Below are 15414 nucleotides of genomic sequence, written 5' to 3' on the forward strand. Positions count from 1 at the left end.
CCTTGGTTCCCGCCCATGCCTCTCCCTCCACACCTGCCCGCAAGCGAGGGAGGCGGCTCTAGCCTCGGCCAGCCCAGAGGGGCTCCCACAGTGCATTGTGGGCTGAAGGGCTCCTCAAGCCTGGCCAGAGCAGACACTGAGGCCGAGGAGGCTGAGAGCGAGCGAGGGCCGCCAGTACGTTGTCACCTCTCAAGATGTCTAGAATAGGCCAAATTCAAAGAGACGGAAACTATAGATGACTAAAGGAAGGAAGGAGAGAAGAGAGGGAGTGCTTTGTTTTGTGATTTTTTTTTTTTTTTGAGGCGGAGTCTCTGTCGCCCAGGCTGGATGGAGTGCAGTGGCATGATCTCCGCTCACTGCAACCTCTGCCTCCTGGGTTCAAGTGATTCTCCTGCCTCAGGCTCCTGAGTAGCTGGGATTACAGATACCACCATGCCTGGCTAATTTTTGTATTTTTAGTAGAGATGGGGTTTCACCACATTGGTCAGGCTGATCTCAAACTCCTGACCTTGTGATCTGCCCAGCTCTGCCTCCCAAAGTGCTGGGATTACAGGCGTGAGCCACCACGCATGGCTTAATTTTTGTATTTTTAGTAGAGGCGGGGTTTCACTATGTTGGCCAGGCTGGTCTTGAACTCTTGACTTCAGGTGATGCCCCCTCCTCAGCCTCCCAAAGTGCTGGGATTACAGGCATGAGCCACCACGCCCGTACGAGGGAGATTTTTTTGTGGGTTCAGAGTTTATATTGGGTCTGATTAAAAATTGAGTGGTGTAGATACTGGTGGGTACAGTGTTGTGAATGTCAACAGTGCCACTGAATTAGACACTTGCAAATGATGAAGATAAATGTGATGTCTATTTTACCATTAAAAAATTTCAAAAATACAATAGAAGATATATGCAAGAGCAGCGGCTGTAGATTCATGGAAACTAAATGATCCCATATTATTTCAAGAAATGTAGGAATTTGCCTGGGCTTCAAAACAGACAAGAGGAGTGATGAGATGCACTCATTGAACCATACAGTGTTTTTCTGTATTAACTGGTTCTTAAGGTGACAGTTTCCCATTGGTGAGGTTGCGCTAGCTAGACAGCCAAGGTTGTTACTTTCATGTCTTCCTGCTCCTCTCCTTTGCCTTCCTTCACCAAGGAGAATAGCTCAGCAGCAGCACAGTCCACGCTTGTTAACCACCCACCTCCCTACACTCCTGCCCCAGTCCACATCCCCCAAAGCTCTCTGCAGGATTCTTCAGCGGCACCAATGGACTGTTGCTCTGTGTCCTTTTAGTTTCCCCTGAGGAGCTTATGGAGGACACCTTATCTATGCAGGTGAGGTGCACCGCTTTGTCTGAAAGAAAAAACGTTTATTGGTTTCTTACTTTTTTTTTTTTTTTTAACGGAGTTTTGCTGTCACCCAGGCTGGAGTGCAATGGTGCCATCTTGGCTCGCTGCAATCTCCGACTCTCGGGTTCAAGCGATTCTCCCCCCAGTCTCCTGAGTAGCTGGGATTACAGGCACCCACCACTATGCCTGGTTAATTTTTGTACTTTTGTAGAAACAGGGTTTCACCATGTTGGCCAGGCTGGTCCCAGGCCAAGAAGCCTCTCTCATGTCCTATCTTCCATTTCATTGATTCTCTCCTTAAGTTGTGTCAAACATGCTGCTATACCCATCCTGAGCTATTTCAGTTAAGTTTTTCAGTTTTGGAATCTCCAAATTGGTTCTTTTCTACAATTTGCTCAACATTTATATTTTACTTTTTGGAATACTGTTGATAACTCACATGACCTGAGCACCTATGCTTCTATTTCTGTTGTCTTGTTTCCCTTGGCTTTGTCTTATTGTCCTCTTACGTTGGTTGTTGTTGACCGAGTACTATGTATTGCATGGAAATGTCAGATTGATGACAAAGATGTTATTATCCTGCAACGAGACTGCTTCTGGCTGATGACTCTGGGGTATTAATGATCCAGGTGGTTTAAAGGTAAGTTCTGTTCCTGGGAAGCCTTATCTTTGTCATGCGCCTTACTACACTGTATCCCTGAGAGTCTCAAACCAGAGTGTGCAAGTAACCTACAACCCTCCATGCTGCTTGCTGGACTTCAGTTGTTTTTTTTTTTTTTCAAACAGACTCACAAATATGTCAAAACAAACCTGACTTCTCACTCAATGGCCCCTTCCAGAATCTGTGGCATAAGAAGCAGTTCCAAATACCAGGGTCATATTCCTGGATTTCCTTCTGCCAGATATTGGCACTGTTTTCTCTGCTTTTCCATCCCTTTTGTTAAATATAGTGAACCCCAAGTTTCTCTTCAAAGAATCAGTATGTCACTATGTTCATCTCTTAGATTCTCCATTTTAAAGTTTAACTTCCTGGTTCCCTTTGCCCACTTGTTTCTAGTTTCGGTAAACAACTTTCCCACCAGTCTTAATCAGTAGTTCGCATCTGTTCCCCTGGTCACCTGCTCCGTCCTGACTCACGCCGGTCACTTGCTCTGACCTAAGTCACCTTTAGTTACCTGTTGCTAACCTTCCTTCCTGCCAGACTATTCACCCTGCCACTCCAGTTCATACTCCTGCTCTTTTTAAAAAACAACCAATCAGGCCGGGCATGGTGGCTCAAGTCTGTAATCCCAGCACTTTGGGAGGCCGAGACGGGCAGATCACGAGGTCAGGAGATCGAGACCATCCTGGCTAACATGGTGAAACCCTGTCTCTACTAAAAAATACAAAAAACTAGCCAGGCGAGGTGGCAGGCGCCTGTAGTCCCAGCTACTCGGGAGGCTGAGACAGGAGAATGGCGTAAACCCGGAAGGCGGAGCTTGCAGTGAGCTGACATCCGGCCACTGCACTCCAGCCTGGGCAACAGAGCGAGACTCCGTCTCAAAGAACAAACAAAACAAACAAACAAAAAAACCCAGCCAATTGGAATTAGCTTAGACTGTGTGGTCCAGCCATAGCCAATAAGGGAACAATACAGCAGTCGGGGCCACCTATATCAGGAATAAGAACTCCTTCCTCTCCCCTGTCCAGGTGTGCTCTTACCATTATTCCATCTGCAATGAGCACCCTTTCTGCAGAAAATTAAAACTGCCTTGCTGAGAAAATTAAATTTTTGTTTGAGTGCTATTTCTTTGCAGCACCAGGGAACAAGCATTTTGTTTAACACTTTGATGCTGTTCAACATTCTAATATTTTGTCCAGCTTTGACCTGTATTCAGTGCAAGGATCGATATGTTATTTGCCAGAGTCAAGTTCATTTTTTGAATTATTGTATTGCTACTTTGTAGGCCAAATGGATTTCTTATGATTTTTTTTTTTTTTTTTTTTGAGACGGAGTCTTACTCTGTCACCCAGGCTTGAGTGCAGTAGTGCAATTTTGCTTCACTGCAACCTCTGCCTCCCAGGTTCAAGGGATTCTCCTGCCTCAGCCTCCTAAGTAGCTGGGATTACAGGTATGTGCCAGCATGCCCAGTTAATTTTTGTATTTTTAGTAGAGACAGGGTTTCACCATGTTGGCCAGGCTGGTCTTGAGCTCTTGATCTCAAGTGGTCCACCCACCTCGGCCTCCCAGAGTGTTGGGATTACAGGCATGAGCCACCATGCCCAGCCCTGACAGACCTTTAATTAGCACTCCCAACCCTGGCTCAACAGTGTGAAACTGAGGTGTTGTGATACATTACATTTTTATCTGTAAGCCTCTGAAATGAGACTTTTCCTGGAAATATTGGATACCCAGCTTCCTTCACCCAACTTATAAAGAACTAATAGGCTAATTGGATATTTCCCTGGTCACAGCAGTATTTCTAGTTATCTTAGAAAGCAACAAATTAGTATATTAGGAAGGCTAAAAACATTTAAAAAATAACAAGAGCCAGTCATGTTATTGTGATTCAATAACTTTATTGAATCACATCATCTTAAATTTAACAGTGTTAGGAATAAATGATATATTTATAGAGAACATTCAGAAAGTTTTAATACCTACTTTCAGTTTGTTCTTTCCAAGAAACCGTTTTTAGACCTCTAGAAATTAATCATTATAAATCAGATTCTAACTTAAGAACATGTTATCTTAGTGTTTCTTAAATTACAGACCCATCTCAATGTTTATTGCCGTTAGCAATAACTGCTCAGGAGGACATTACCTAGATTACGATGAGTTTAGATTCTGAAGTCTTTCCATTTTATTTCTTACAAGACCAGTTCAAATTATAAACCTAATATGTAATCAAGCAATTATGTTTCCAAATATACCTTTTCTTGTATATTTGAAGTTAATCCCCACCCCTACACCCACCCCCACAATAACACTATCTGAGTATAAGAAAACAAAACAAGGCCAGGCGTGGTGGCTCACACCTGTAATCCCAGCACTTTGGGAGGCTGAGGTGGGCAGATCACTTGAGGTCAGGAGTTTGAGACCAGCCTGGCCAACATGACAAAACCCCATCTCTACTAACAATACAAAAATCAGCTGTGTGTGTTGGCGCATGCCTGTAGTTCCAGCTACTTGGGAGGCTGAGGCAGGAGAATCGCTTGAACCTGGGAGGCCGAGGTTGCAGTGAGTCGAGATCGCGCCATTGTACTCCAGCCTGGGTGACAGAGCAAGACTCCATATAAAACAACAACAACAACAACATTTAAAAAAAAAAAAATTGTTTCCTGAGTCTAATTAAGGATAGTTTTAGGTGGAGAGAAAAAAGTCCACTTTCAAGAAAAACATAATAGCTCCACTTAAATAACTTACTGAAGACTTTGGATTTTGATCCAGCTAACATAACATACTGGGACCATGCAATAGAATGAATTAAACAAGTTCATTAACAGAGCTTAGTTTTCCTTCTTTGTGGAAAAACCAAATATTTGTGTTCCTAAGCTGCCAATTTTTTGTTTTGTTTTGTTTTTGAGACAGAGTCTCACTCTGTTGCCCAGGCTGGGGTGCTATGGCAAGATCTTGCCTTGCTGCAAACTCTACCTCGCAGCTTCAAGCGATTCTGCTGCCTCAGCCTCACGAGTAGCTGGGATCACAGGTACCCACCGCCACATCTGGCTAATTTTTGTATTTTTAGTAGAGACAGGGTTTCACTATATTGGCCAGGCTGGTCTGGAACTCTTGACCTCAGGTGATCGGCTCGCCTCGGGCTTCCAAAAGTGCTGGGGATTACAGGCGTAATCAAGCTTTCTTTATGACCTTTCCACCAAAAATACATCCAAATTCCCACCCCAGTACAAGGAATAACACAATGCTTCCTATGTAGCTCATCAGTAATAGGTTAATTCTAAATACAAAATATTAAAAAGAAATTTGGTGTTGTTACTTTTATGTCTTCCTTTCCTGTCCGTTAACAAAAAAGTTTCAAAAATAAAGTAGATGTAGTTTTCCAAGTAGAGTTTACTTGTTCACAGATGTACTCTCTCTGTGACAAATGTCCCATCTTTTCAATTATTAGAGTGGCCCTGCTTGGGGTGGAAAACGTTCAGTCACGTTTAGTTATGAGATCTCTGTCACATATTTGAAAGGGAAACTGCAAGCCAAACCCTGTCATTTCTCCTTTCTGGAAAAATCAGTCTGTGATAGTACTGAGAGTAGAACATATCACTCTGAATCTCTCCCATGTCCAATCAAGAACAATGGGAATGTAAAGCTATGGACCTAGGAAAATATTTCAGACATCCTGCTTCAAAAGGAAGACAGGCTTACACGCTGTGGTTTCAGTATCACATCAGGTCTTCCTCTGCAGGTCAAAGGTAAAAGAGACGGGTTGACAGGGAACGATTCGGTTCCTGGTGAATGGACTGTCCCACGAGGTAAGCCAGCTTGTGGGCATAGTGGCAAGGCGCTGGAACTCGAATGATGCCCTTTAGTAGGAAAAAAAAAACAAAACCCACAACTAAATATGTTTCACCTTACATCTACTTCCCCTAAATTTAAATTCATGGAAGCCAATTCAGAGGTCCAACATTGTTCAATCTTCAATAGTACATTTTAAAAATCTGAAGAAAAAAGTAACAGAAAATACTTACTGGCAAATTATAATACATGTGGCATAGACAGTATGTTAAACGCTGTACTGTATTTGGGCTCAAGCCAATCGTGTCATAGATGACGTTATAATGAGTGGGGGTAACAGTTCCATCTTGCACAGACTGACTCACAATAAAAAAGTCATACCTGGAAATATAGGACATGTGGGTATCAGCTCATTTTCGAAAGAGGGTACAGTAAGTAAACCTAATGTCTGAAATGAAAACATTTAGTAAAATAGCTTACAGAAATCTATTCTATAGACTAGGTTTCCTTTGCATTTAGAAACCTAACTGAGCAATTATTTGAGAGATCAAATTTATAGAATGCAATTAAATCACTGACAGAGATAGTAACTCTCGTGGGATTTTGACTTCAAGTACACGTACTGAAACCTAGAGGAAGAAACAAGATTGGCGCATTTGATCTGATATGGCCGTAGATAATTCCATTCAGATCCTGGGATGAAGGCCTGCTGCCTCGCTGAGGATCACTGGACTCTATTTAAACTTCTTAATACAATCCATAAGATTGATCTATGTGTGTGTTATAAATATTGAATTTATTTTTATGTTTACAATCTTATGTTGTACTTTATGATACTTTTTATTTGCTCCTTCCTTTAATCCTTTCCTGCCTTGCACTAGATTGATCAAATGTTTCTGCCTTGCCTTCATTTTACTTCATTTATTCCTAACTCTTGGTATGAATGTCATGATTTCCACTGTGGTTTCACGTTAAGTCTTTCATTTATATAACTGCTTTAAGTATAAAGCACCAGAAGCATTATCATTTTCCCTAATAACTGAAGAATCTTAGTATGCTTTAACCTCATAACTCCTTTTCCATGTAAGTGTTATATCCAGTATTTTAGGGTTTTTTTTTTTTTTTTTGGACACAGTCTCACTCTGTTGCCCAGGCTGGAGTGCAGTGATGCAATCTCAGCTCACTGCAACTTCTACCTCCTGGGTTCAAGCAATTCTCCTGCCTCAGCCTTCCGAGTAGCTGGGATTACAGGTGCTCACCACCATGCCCAGCTAATTTTTATATTTTTAGTAGAGACAGGGTTTCACCATGTTGGTCAGGCTGGTCTCGAACTCTTGACCTCGCGATTCACCCGCCTCGGCCTCCCACAGTGCTGGGATTACAGGTGTGAGCCACCACGCCTGGCCAGGTCTTGTTTTAATATACCCTATAAATTGTCATTTATGAAATCAAGGCTTTTTTATGCTCCATCGTAACTCATCAGCATTGCTTCTTGCATTTCATTCTCCCTTCACTGTTCAATTTCCTTCTTCCTAAAATACAGTCTTTTTGGGTAGTTCTCTCAGTGAGGGTCTGGTGGATCTGCTAATGTATATACTGTATATGCACAAACTGAGCATGTTTGTATTTCACTGTCACCCTTGATAAGTTAGCTGGGTATCAAATTCTAGCTTGATGGCTATTTTTAAGTATTTTAAAAATACTTCATAGTATTCTTGTTTCTACTCTTGCTGAATGTGATTTTTATTGTTTGTAAATATATTATTCCTGTGGTTGCTTTTACATTTTCTTATGCCTGCTGAAGTTTCGCTATAACATTTCTAAGTGTGAACTTTTACAGATCTTTGCCCAAATCTTGTTATTCTTCAGTCTGAGGATTCAGAATCTCAGACTTTCTCTTTGAATATTGCTCTACCCCACCACACCCCCATCATATCTTATCTACTACTGAAACTTCTATTAGATATAGAGCAAATCTTATTTTGCCTTACATTTTCCTAAACATTTTTTTATATCTTCCACATCTTTATGGCTCTCCACTGCATTATGGAAATTTTGTGAACATATGTTCCAGTTAACAATTTGTTTTCTTTTATGTCTAACCTACTCTTTTAACCCTTCCACTGATTTTTCTTCATTTTGACTATATTCATGTTTGTTAGATATTCAAAAACAAATTGACCTTTTCATTAGACATTCTTACGGCCTTTATTCCTTTTTATATCTTTTCTTTTTTCGGTACATTTTTATATAGAATGTCTCTAACCATTTCATCTTCTGGAAGTTATGTCTAATCTTAATGTCTTAAAGGCTGGCTGTCACTCATAATGACTTACATCCTCATAACAAGAAAAAGACTTCTAAATCACTGTTTGGAATTACTTTTCTTGCATCCATGAACAACAGGGCTGACTATATGAAACTATTTTGTAGCCTACTCAGTATTACTTTCTGAACACATCATTTCTTTGTTCAGGATAACAAAGAATAAGTGTCATACAAAATGTTTCACATGAAAGAAACTGGTCTCTTTTTTCACACTGCTGTTTATTTTTTTATTTTTTTATGTTTTGGGACAGAGTCTCGCTGTGTCGCCCAGGCTAGAGTGCAGTGGTGCAATCTTCGCTCACTGCAAGCTCCGCCTCCCAGGTTCACACCATTCTCCTGCCTCTGCCTCCTGAGTAGCTGAGACTACAGGCACCCACCACCACACCCGGCTAATGTTTTGTATTTTTAGTAGAGATGGGGTTTCATCATGTTAGCCAGGATGCTCTTGATCTCTGGACCTCATGATCCGCCCGCCTTGGCCTCCCAAAGTGCTGAGATTACAGGCATGAGCCACCACGCCCAGCCCCACACTGCTGTTTTAAAGCAGAAAGACATTTTTAAAATAGAAACCTCTGGCTGGACGTGGTGGCTCACGCCTGTAATCCCAGCACCTTGGGTCACCAAGGTGGGTGGATCACTTGAGGTCAGGAGTTCGAGACCAGCTTGGCCAACATGGTGAAACCCCATCTCTACTAAAAATACAAAACATTAGCTGGGCGTGGTGGCAGGCACCTGTAATCCCAGCTGCTCAGGAGGCTGAGGCAGGAGAACTGCTTGAACCTGGGAGGCAGAGGTTGCAGTGTGCTGAGATTGCGCCACTGTACTCCAGCCTAGGCGACAGAGCAAGACTCCATCAGATAGACAGAGACAGACAGACAGATAGATAACCTCTTAGGCTACTGCATAAACATTTTGATGGTCATGATATATTCAATATAATTCGATTTGTGATGACTCCAAATTGTTAATATAAACATCACTTGCTATCTTTTGTATTCATAATTTAAAGGGTTTTAGGGCCACACTGAAGTTAACTCTTATGTGGTCACAGACATTTACAAATGTTTGATGAAGGAACTTCGACAACCAAAAGACTAATTGCAATTTCTAGATCCAAATGAGGAATCTCTACCCAATAGTAAAAAAACAGACCAAATTAGTTCTAAAGAATCAGAAATGGGCCGGGCGCGGTGGCTCAAGCCTGTAATCCCAGCACTTTGGGAGGCCGAGACGGGCGGATCACGAGGTCAGGAGATCGAGACCATCCTGGCTAACACAGTGAAACCCTGTCTCTACTAAAAAAAAAAATACAAAAAACTAGCCGGGCGAGGTGGCGGGTGCCTGTAGTCCCAGCTACTTGGGAGGCTGAGGCAGGAGAATGGCGTAAACCCAGGAGGCAGAGCTTGCAGTGAGCTGAGATCCGGCCACTGCACTCCAGCCTGGGCGACAGAGCAAGACTCCGTCTCAAAAAAAAAAAAAAAAAAGAATCAGAAATGCTTTAAGGTAAATTTATTGGAATTAAGTGATTGTGCTGAACTAAAGCAAATTGAGAAAATTATAGATCCAGATACAAAAAATACAGGTGACTTACCATTCATTCCTAGTCAACTCTATGTCAATAACTGTTCCTGGAGGTGGATTTTGAAAATCGCTTCCACGCTTAAGAAAAAATCTAGTGTTTATTCGTTTCTTCACCACAATGAAAGCTAGAGTGAAACTTAAAAAAATTAGGGTAAGTGTCTCTAGGTTTACTCAGTCTTACCTCAGAAGTATACAGTGTATTAAAACATCTGTTTTACATTTAGGACCCATTCAGAAGAATGGACAGCAGCCCTCCTTACACCCTAATTTTACTGTGTAAGCTCCATGTGCCCAATTGAAGCAGTAAATGAAGAGGTATTTATTCATAGCCACCCACATCCCAGGGGAAGGGTCCCTTCCTCACAACTTTAGGATCATTCCTACAATCCCGGCTGGGTAGCGGGCCCTCAGGAAACCGGAGTTTTACAAAAGTGGAGTTTCCCAGGTTTTGTAAGTCTTAGGGCTGGAGATTCCCTCCCGCTGGCTCCTCCAGTCTGGAGACACACAAAAGTCCAGGATAAGTGTGAACTGTTGGCAGGCTACGTTCATGGATTTCTTCTTTTTTTGAGATGGAGTCTGACACTGTCCCCCAGGCTGGAGTGCAGTGGCATGATCTCAGCCCACTAAAACCTCCCTCTCCCAGGTTCAAGCGATTCTCATGGCTCAGCCTCCCAAGTAGCTGGTATTACAGGTGTGTGCCACCACGCCTGGCTAATTTTTGTATTTTTATTAGCAGAGATGGGGTTTTGCTATGGTGGCCAGGCTGGTCTCAAACTCCTGGCCTCAAGTGATCCACCCGCCTCCGCCTCTCAAAGTGCTGGGATTACAGGCATGAGCCACCACGCCGGGCCGTTCATGGATTTCTGTGATTATCTGAGGTTAACAAGCCCTCCCACAACAAGACTTGAAATAAAGTAGGAAGATTCAGCTGGAGCTTTATGGTGTAAGCAGTCTGCTCCTGCCAGGTCCAATTCTGCTTTGCATTCTGACTTGGGCGTGGAACACAAAATCAAAGCAGAAGGGTCTTCCCCGTGCTCCCCCCACCCATCCACAGAAGCCACTATTTATATCAAGCTCCTACTCTCATTCACAGAAGCCACTATTTATATCAAGCGCCTGCTCTCATCACACATTGTATTGGTGTTTTCCCCTAAAAAACATCAGATTTTTTTTCAAAGACTAAACTGTCAAGCTAAAATCTCCACAGTATGATTTTTTTTGAGACAAGGTCTCACTGTGTCATCCAGGTATGAGTGCAGTGCTCCTAGGCTCAAGTGACCTGCCCACCTCAGCTTTCTGAGTAGCTGGGACTGCAGGCACACACCACCAGGCTCAGCTAATTTTTTTATTTTTTGTAGAGATAGGGTCTCTCTCCGTTGCCTAAGCTGGTCTTGAACTCCTGGGCTTAAGTGATCTGCCCACCTTGACCTCCCAAAGTGCTGGGATTACAGGGATGAGTCACTACACTTTACAATTAATACAACCTACTTGTTAGGAGAGAGGGTTTTTAAGTAGGTCGACATCTTTTTCGCTTCATGGTCAAGCAATGCTTGAAGCTGACCATCTCCCACTCCGTCCCGATACACAATAATAGAATGTGGCATTGATGATTCGTTTTTACACCAGACATCCAGGGCAGCTGAGAGGAAATCAGAAGCTTGTGTAAATAAACGGTAACTTGGAAAAAACTAGCCTTTGCTGCTTTTGACAAATTCTAAGTCCATCTTTTAACACTGCAGCTTTCAGGGCAATTTTACTGCTTAAGTCCTGTCTATTCCCAACACTGTAGCTTTCAGGGCAGTTTTACTGCATGAGTCCTGTCTATTCCGGGGTTCCTCAGCGACAGCACTATGGAAGTTTTGATCCAGAGAATTCGTGGTGGAGGTGGTGGAGATGGGGTCAACCTACGCATGCTAGGATGTTTAGCGGCATCTTTGTCTTCTATCCACTAGGACTCAATGGCAGTACCACCTCCACCCCAGTTGAGATCCCAAACACTAAAGGTTCAGTCATTGCCAAGTGTCCTCTGGAGGCAACAGGTCGACTGGTGGAGAACTACTTGTATAGTGTCGGGTTCCCCAACCGCTACAAGACACTGACCTTTCAAGCAGGTCTGCAGCTCTTTCACAAGCTCTTCTCCTGTTTTCTGGATGACACATTGAGAGTACCACCTGTTCACAGAAAAAACAAACCACCAGTTTGGAAAACAAGATTCTTAAAATCTCATTTTGAGTCTGCATTAATCTACGAGCAAAAAAATATTACTATCAGTAGTTGAGGACATTTTAGCATAATTCATATCGCCACAGAGATCAAAGTCTTGGTTGGTCTCTTTTGATCTTAGGCATTTTAGAAAATTCTGAGTGCATACAAATAGTCAAATAGAATGGAAGCATTTATTCACATTACTACAAATTAGTCATGCTTTATTGTACAAGACGACTGCAGTTTCGCCTACGGGGGAATGCAATAAAATGAAAACCCTGTGCTCCCCGTGGCTCCTGCTTTGGGATCAGTGCTCTCAACAGTGGCTCCTACATGTTCCCCCTCACTGAGGAAGGGGTTTGCTTTGGAATGGTGGCAGCTGTTGTGACAACGTCAACATATCCAGTAAAATGGTATGTTGTCTCAAGTTTCTATCCCCTTACTGCATTCTTGTTTACTTCAGAGTAACCCCATCTGACCACCTGACATATTGTGATGTATCTGTCTGTCTGCCTCTTCTCACTAGGATTTAATTCATAGGGTATGACCAGGCGGTCTTGGCTCCACATTTTCACTGCCAGTGTCAGCATCGGAACATGGCAGCCACTCAGAAAAATCTGTTGACAGCTCCAAGAATGATTTGGTTCGTGATGGTCTCTGATTTCTTGGGTTTGGAGTACGTAATTGTAATATTTACTTAGCTATGTGTGTTTCTCTTTGTTCAAGGTATTGGCTATTTTCATAATTTTTCTGGAAGGTTTTCTTTCATTGATTGGAAAGCAGATTTTACACTATTAAAATAAGTTTATTACTTGAAAAAGTATCTGTTGAATAATTGTAAGTATAATTGTTCCCTATGATTATTTTCAAACAAAAAGTAGAACAAAACAGTGTTATCATATTGAAGCAGAATATGACTAGAAAAAAAGTAATCATCTATGGAAATAAAGATGGATCTTCCTTAAAAGATATTCCTGAATTATACCTAGTGGGCCATGATCATTGTTAAACATAGAGGTAATTTGCAGTGGTCACACATCAAGTAATGCGCAAAGGACGGCAAACTTAAGACTGCAAACTTATTTCAAGGTACAGCGTGGTTTCTACTCTGAGAACAGAAAATAAAAGGGCCCTGGGAGAAAACAAGAGCATGGGATATAGATGTACATTTCCTCTCGGAAGTACATCACATGCAAGTATATGAAGACAAGATCTTATACTTACAGATCTCTGACCACTTATTATGTTTCAATGTCTCTTTACCCATGCACATCTCAAATATTTCACTATGTGTTAGTGATATCCATTTAAGACATTTACTGAGCAGAGCCTATGGTAGACAGAACTCTACCTATTCTAATCCCTGGAGCCTGTGATCACGGCAGGATACCACCCCTGTGATTATGTTATGCTATATGGCTCCATTGACTTTATGATAAAGGTTTTCCAAATGGGTCATTTGTAATTACATGAGCTCCTTTAAAAGCAGGGATGTTTTTTCTGGCTGATGGCAGAAGAGGTGGTCAGATTCAACACAGAACAAGGGCTCAATGTGCCCTGGCTGGTTGGAAGATGGAGAGGGGTTTGCTATGTGAGAGAAATCAAGACTGGCCCACAGCTGACAGCCAACAACAAAAACAAAACAAAAAAAACAAGGACCTCTGTCATCCAACCACAAAAAAATGGATTCAGCCACAATGACATGAGCTTGGAAAGGGAGGGCTGCCCAGCCTCCAGATGATAATGTGGCTTGGCTGATACCTTAATTTATGCCTTGTAAGGTCCTGAGAGTTGTGAACTACCAGGTGTCTGGTGAGAAGAACTGTGCAGATAGAGACGGGCATTTGTCATCAACTGCCACGTTTGTGGTATGTTAGGCAGCAACGGAAAATGATGTAGAGCAGCCAACCATGCAAAGTGTTCTGGGAACATAACTTTGCCAGCAAAATCAGGAGAGCACGTGACTAAGAATAACTCATCTGTCAAATTCCCAACCTCTTGAGTTAACAAATATTAATTAGGTTCATCTTTTCTGTTTGGTCCACAGTCAGCTACCGACTAAACAATATCTACCAGAGCTTACTTACTTTGTTAATTCAGCATTGGTACTTGCCACAAATCCTGCTATTGATTTCTGTCGATTTACGATATCATGGAAACAATCAATGCCAACGAACATTGTTCTTTGTACCTTAAGGTTTTTTGGAAAAGGTAGTGGAGTTAGAATGTGAGCAAAATTTAAGCATTAACAATTAAGAGAACCTTAAGTTTTATTAGATATAAGTTAAATGACGTCAATGAAATACAACGTACATCAGTCTCCACCTTCCAGAGGGCTCCTCCCATCTTGCAGTTCATCTGCTGGGCAATCTTGGTGACAATGGTTCTTGCCTGGACTTTTTCTAAGGTCTTTTTCACTACACATTGGCTTGGAATCGGGCATTTGGTACATAGGTATCTTTTTATACTGTCATATCTGTGTTTGTCATCATTGGGCAGGATACAAATCACCTTGAAAACCAGCCAACATGACATTCCATAAGATACAACAACAGTGATACAGGAAAGAAAAACCATCTCGAGCAGGCAACTTAGGTGGAAGACTGACAAGCTAGAGTCAATTTATTAAGAAAATATTTGAACCCAAGAGGGTGAAGGGCCTAGAGCCATGTTATTAATTATAACATAATTATATCAATTATATGGTATGTATTTATTAGAAAATTATAATTACATTAGTTATAATTATTAGTTACATTAAACAATTGGAAGGGTGAATGTGTGGAACAAATTATAATTAACATTACAAACTAGAATTAACATTAAATTGTTAAGTGTTTAAATTATAGTGTTGTAAATTATAGTTAATATTGATGTTCTAAATTATAGTTAACATTAATGTTATAAATTATAATTATAAATTACAGCAATTGCTGCAAGAGGCAATTTGGTAATATACATCAATTGCTTAAGCCTGCAATATCATTTCCATCCTATTCAGTTTCCAGGAACTTATCACCGTGTTGACAAGGATGGGTTAAAAACAGGCTCAAGGGGCCGGGCACAGTGGCTCACGCCTGTAATCCCAGCACTTTGGGAGGCCGAGGCGGGCTGATCACGAGGTCAGGAGATCAAGACATCCTGGCTAACACGGTGAAACCCCGTCTCTACTAAATATACAAAAAATTAGCCGGGCATGGTGGCGGGTGCATGTAGTCCCAGCTACTTGGGAGGCTGGGGCAGGAGAATGGCATGAACCCAGGAGGCGGAGCTTGCAGTGAGCCGAGATCGCACCACTGCACTCCAGCCTGGGCAACAGAACGAGACTCTATCTCAAAAAATAATAAGAAGAAGAATTTGCTGTAGTAATTCAGATAAAACATAATGACAACTTGGTCTAAGACACTGAATGCAAGAAAGGAAAGAACAGACTCCTAGAAAAATACCAGGCAAGAATTGCCAGGCACGGTGGCTCATGCCTGTAATCCCAGTGCTTTGGGAGACCAA

The 15414-nt window shown here is 41.9% G+C and overlaps 1 protein-coding gene and 1 long non-coding RNA gene across 3 annotated transcripts in view; one reads left to right on the forward strand and one right to left on the reverse strand.

Moving 5' to 3' along the window:
* Positions 1–5744: 5744 nt before the first annotated feature.
* PIWIL3 (piwi like RNA-mediated gene silencing 3) overlaps positions 5745–15414 on the reverse strand; it is a 40577-nt gene continuing 30907 nt past the window's right edge. Inside the window, exons 14-20 of the mRNA XM_031656406.1 lie at positions 14221–14418; positions 13995–14098; positions 11803–11873; positions 11191–11341; positions 9713–9838; positions 6027–6174; positions 5745–5861 (exon numbers count right to left, since the gene is read on the reverse strand). Of these exons, the coding sequence (XP_031512266.1) occupies positions 5745–5861; positions 6027–6174; positions 9713–9838; positions 11191–11341; positions 11803–11873; positions 13995–14098; positions 14221–14418 (915 nt within the window). The remainder of the gene's footprint in view (positions 5862–6026; positions 6175–9712; positions 9839–11190; positions 11342–11802; positions 11874–13994; positions 14099–14220; positions 14419–15414) is intronic.
* On the forward strand, positions 6166–14092 carry LOC116270750. 2 transcript variants are annotated; one of them, XR_004178932.1, is made up of 3 exons: positions 6166–6224; positions 11655–12320; positions 12434–14092. It is a non-coding gene; the product is annotated as an uncharacterized LOC116270750 (long non-coding RNA). The 2 variants fall into 2 exon arrangements; XR_004178933.1 differs by lacking the exon at positions 6166–6224 and adding an exon at positions 9813–10017.

This window comes from Papio anubis, chromosome 16, assembly GCF_008728515.1.
Source record: "Papio anubis isolate 15944 chromosome 16, Panubis1.0, whole genome shotgun sequence".
NCBI classification, from domain to species: domain Eukaryota; kingdom Metazoa; phylum Chordata; class Mammalia; order Primates; family Cercopithecidae; genus Papio; species Papio anubis.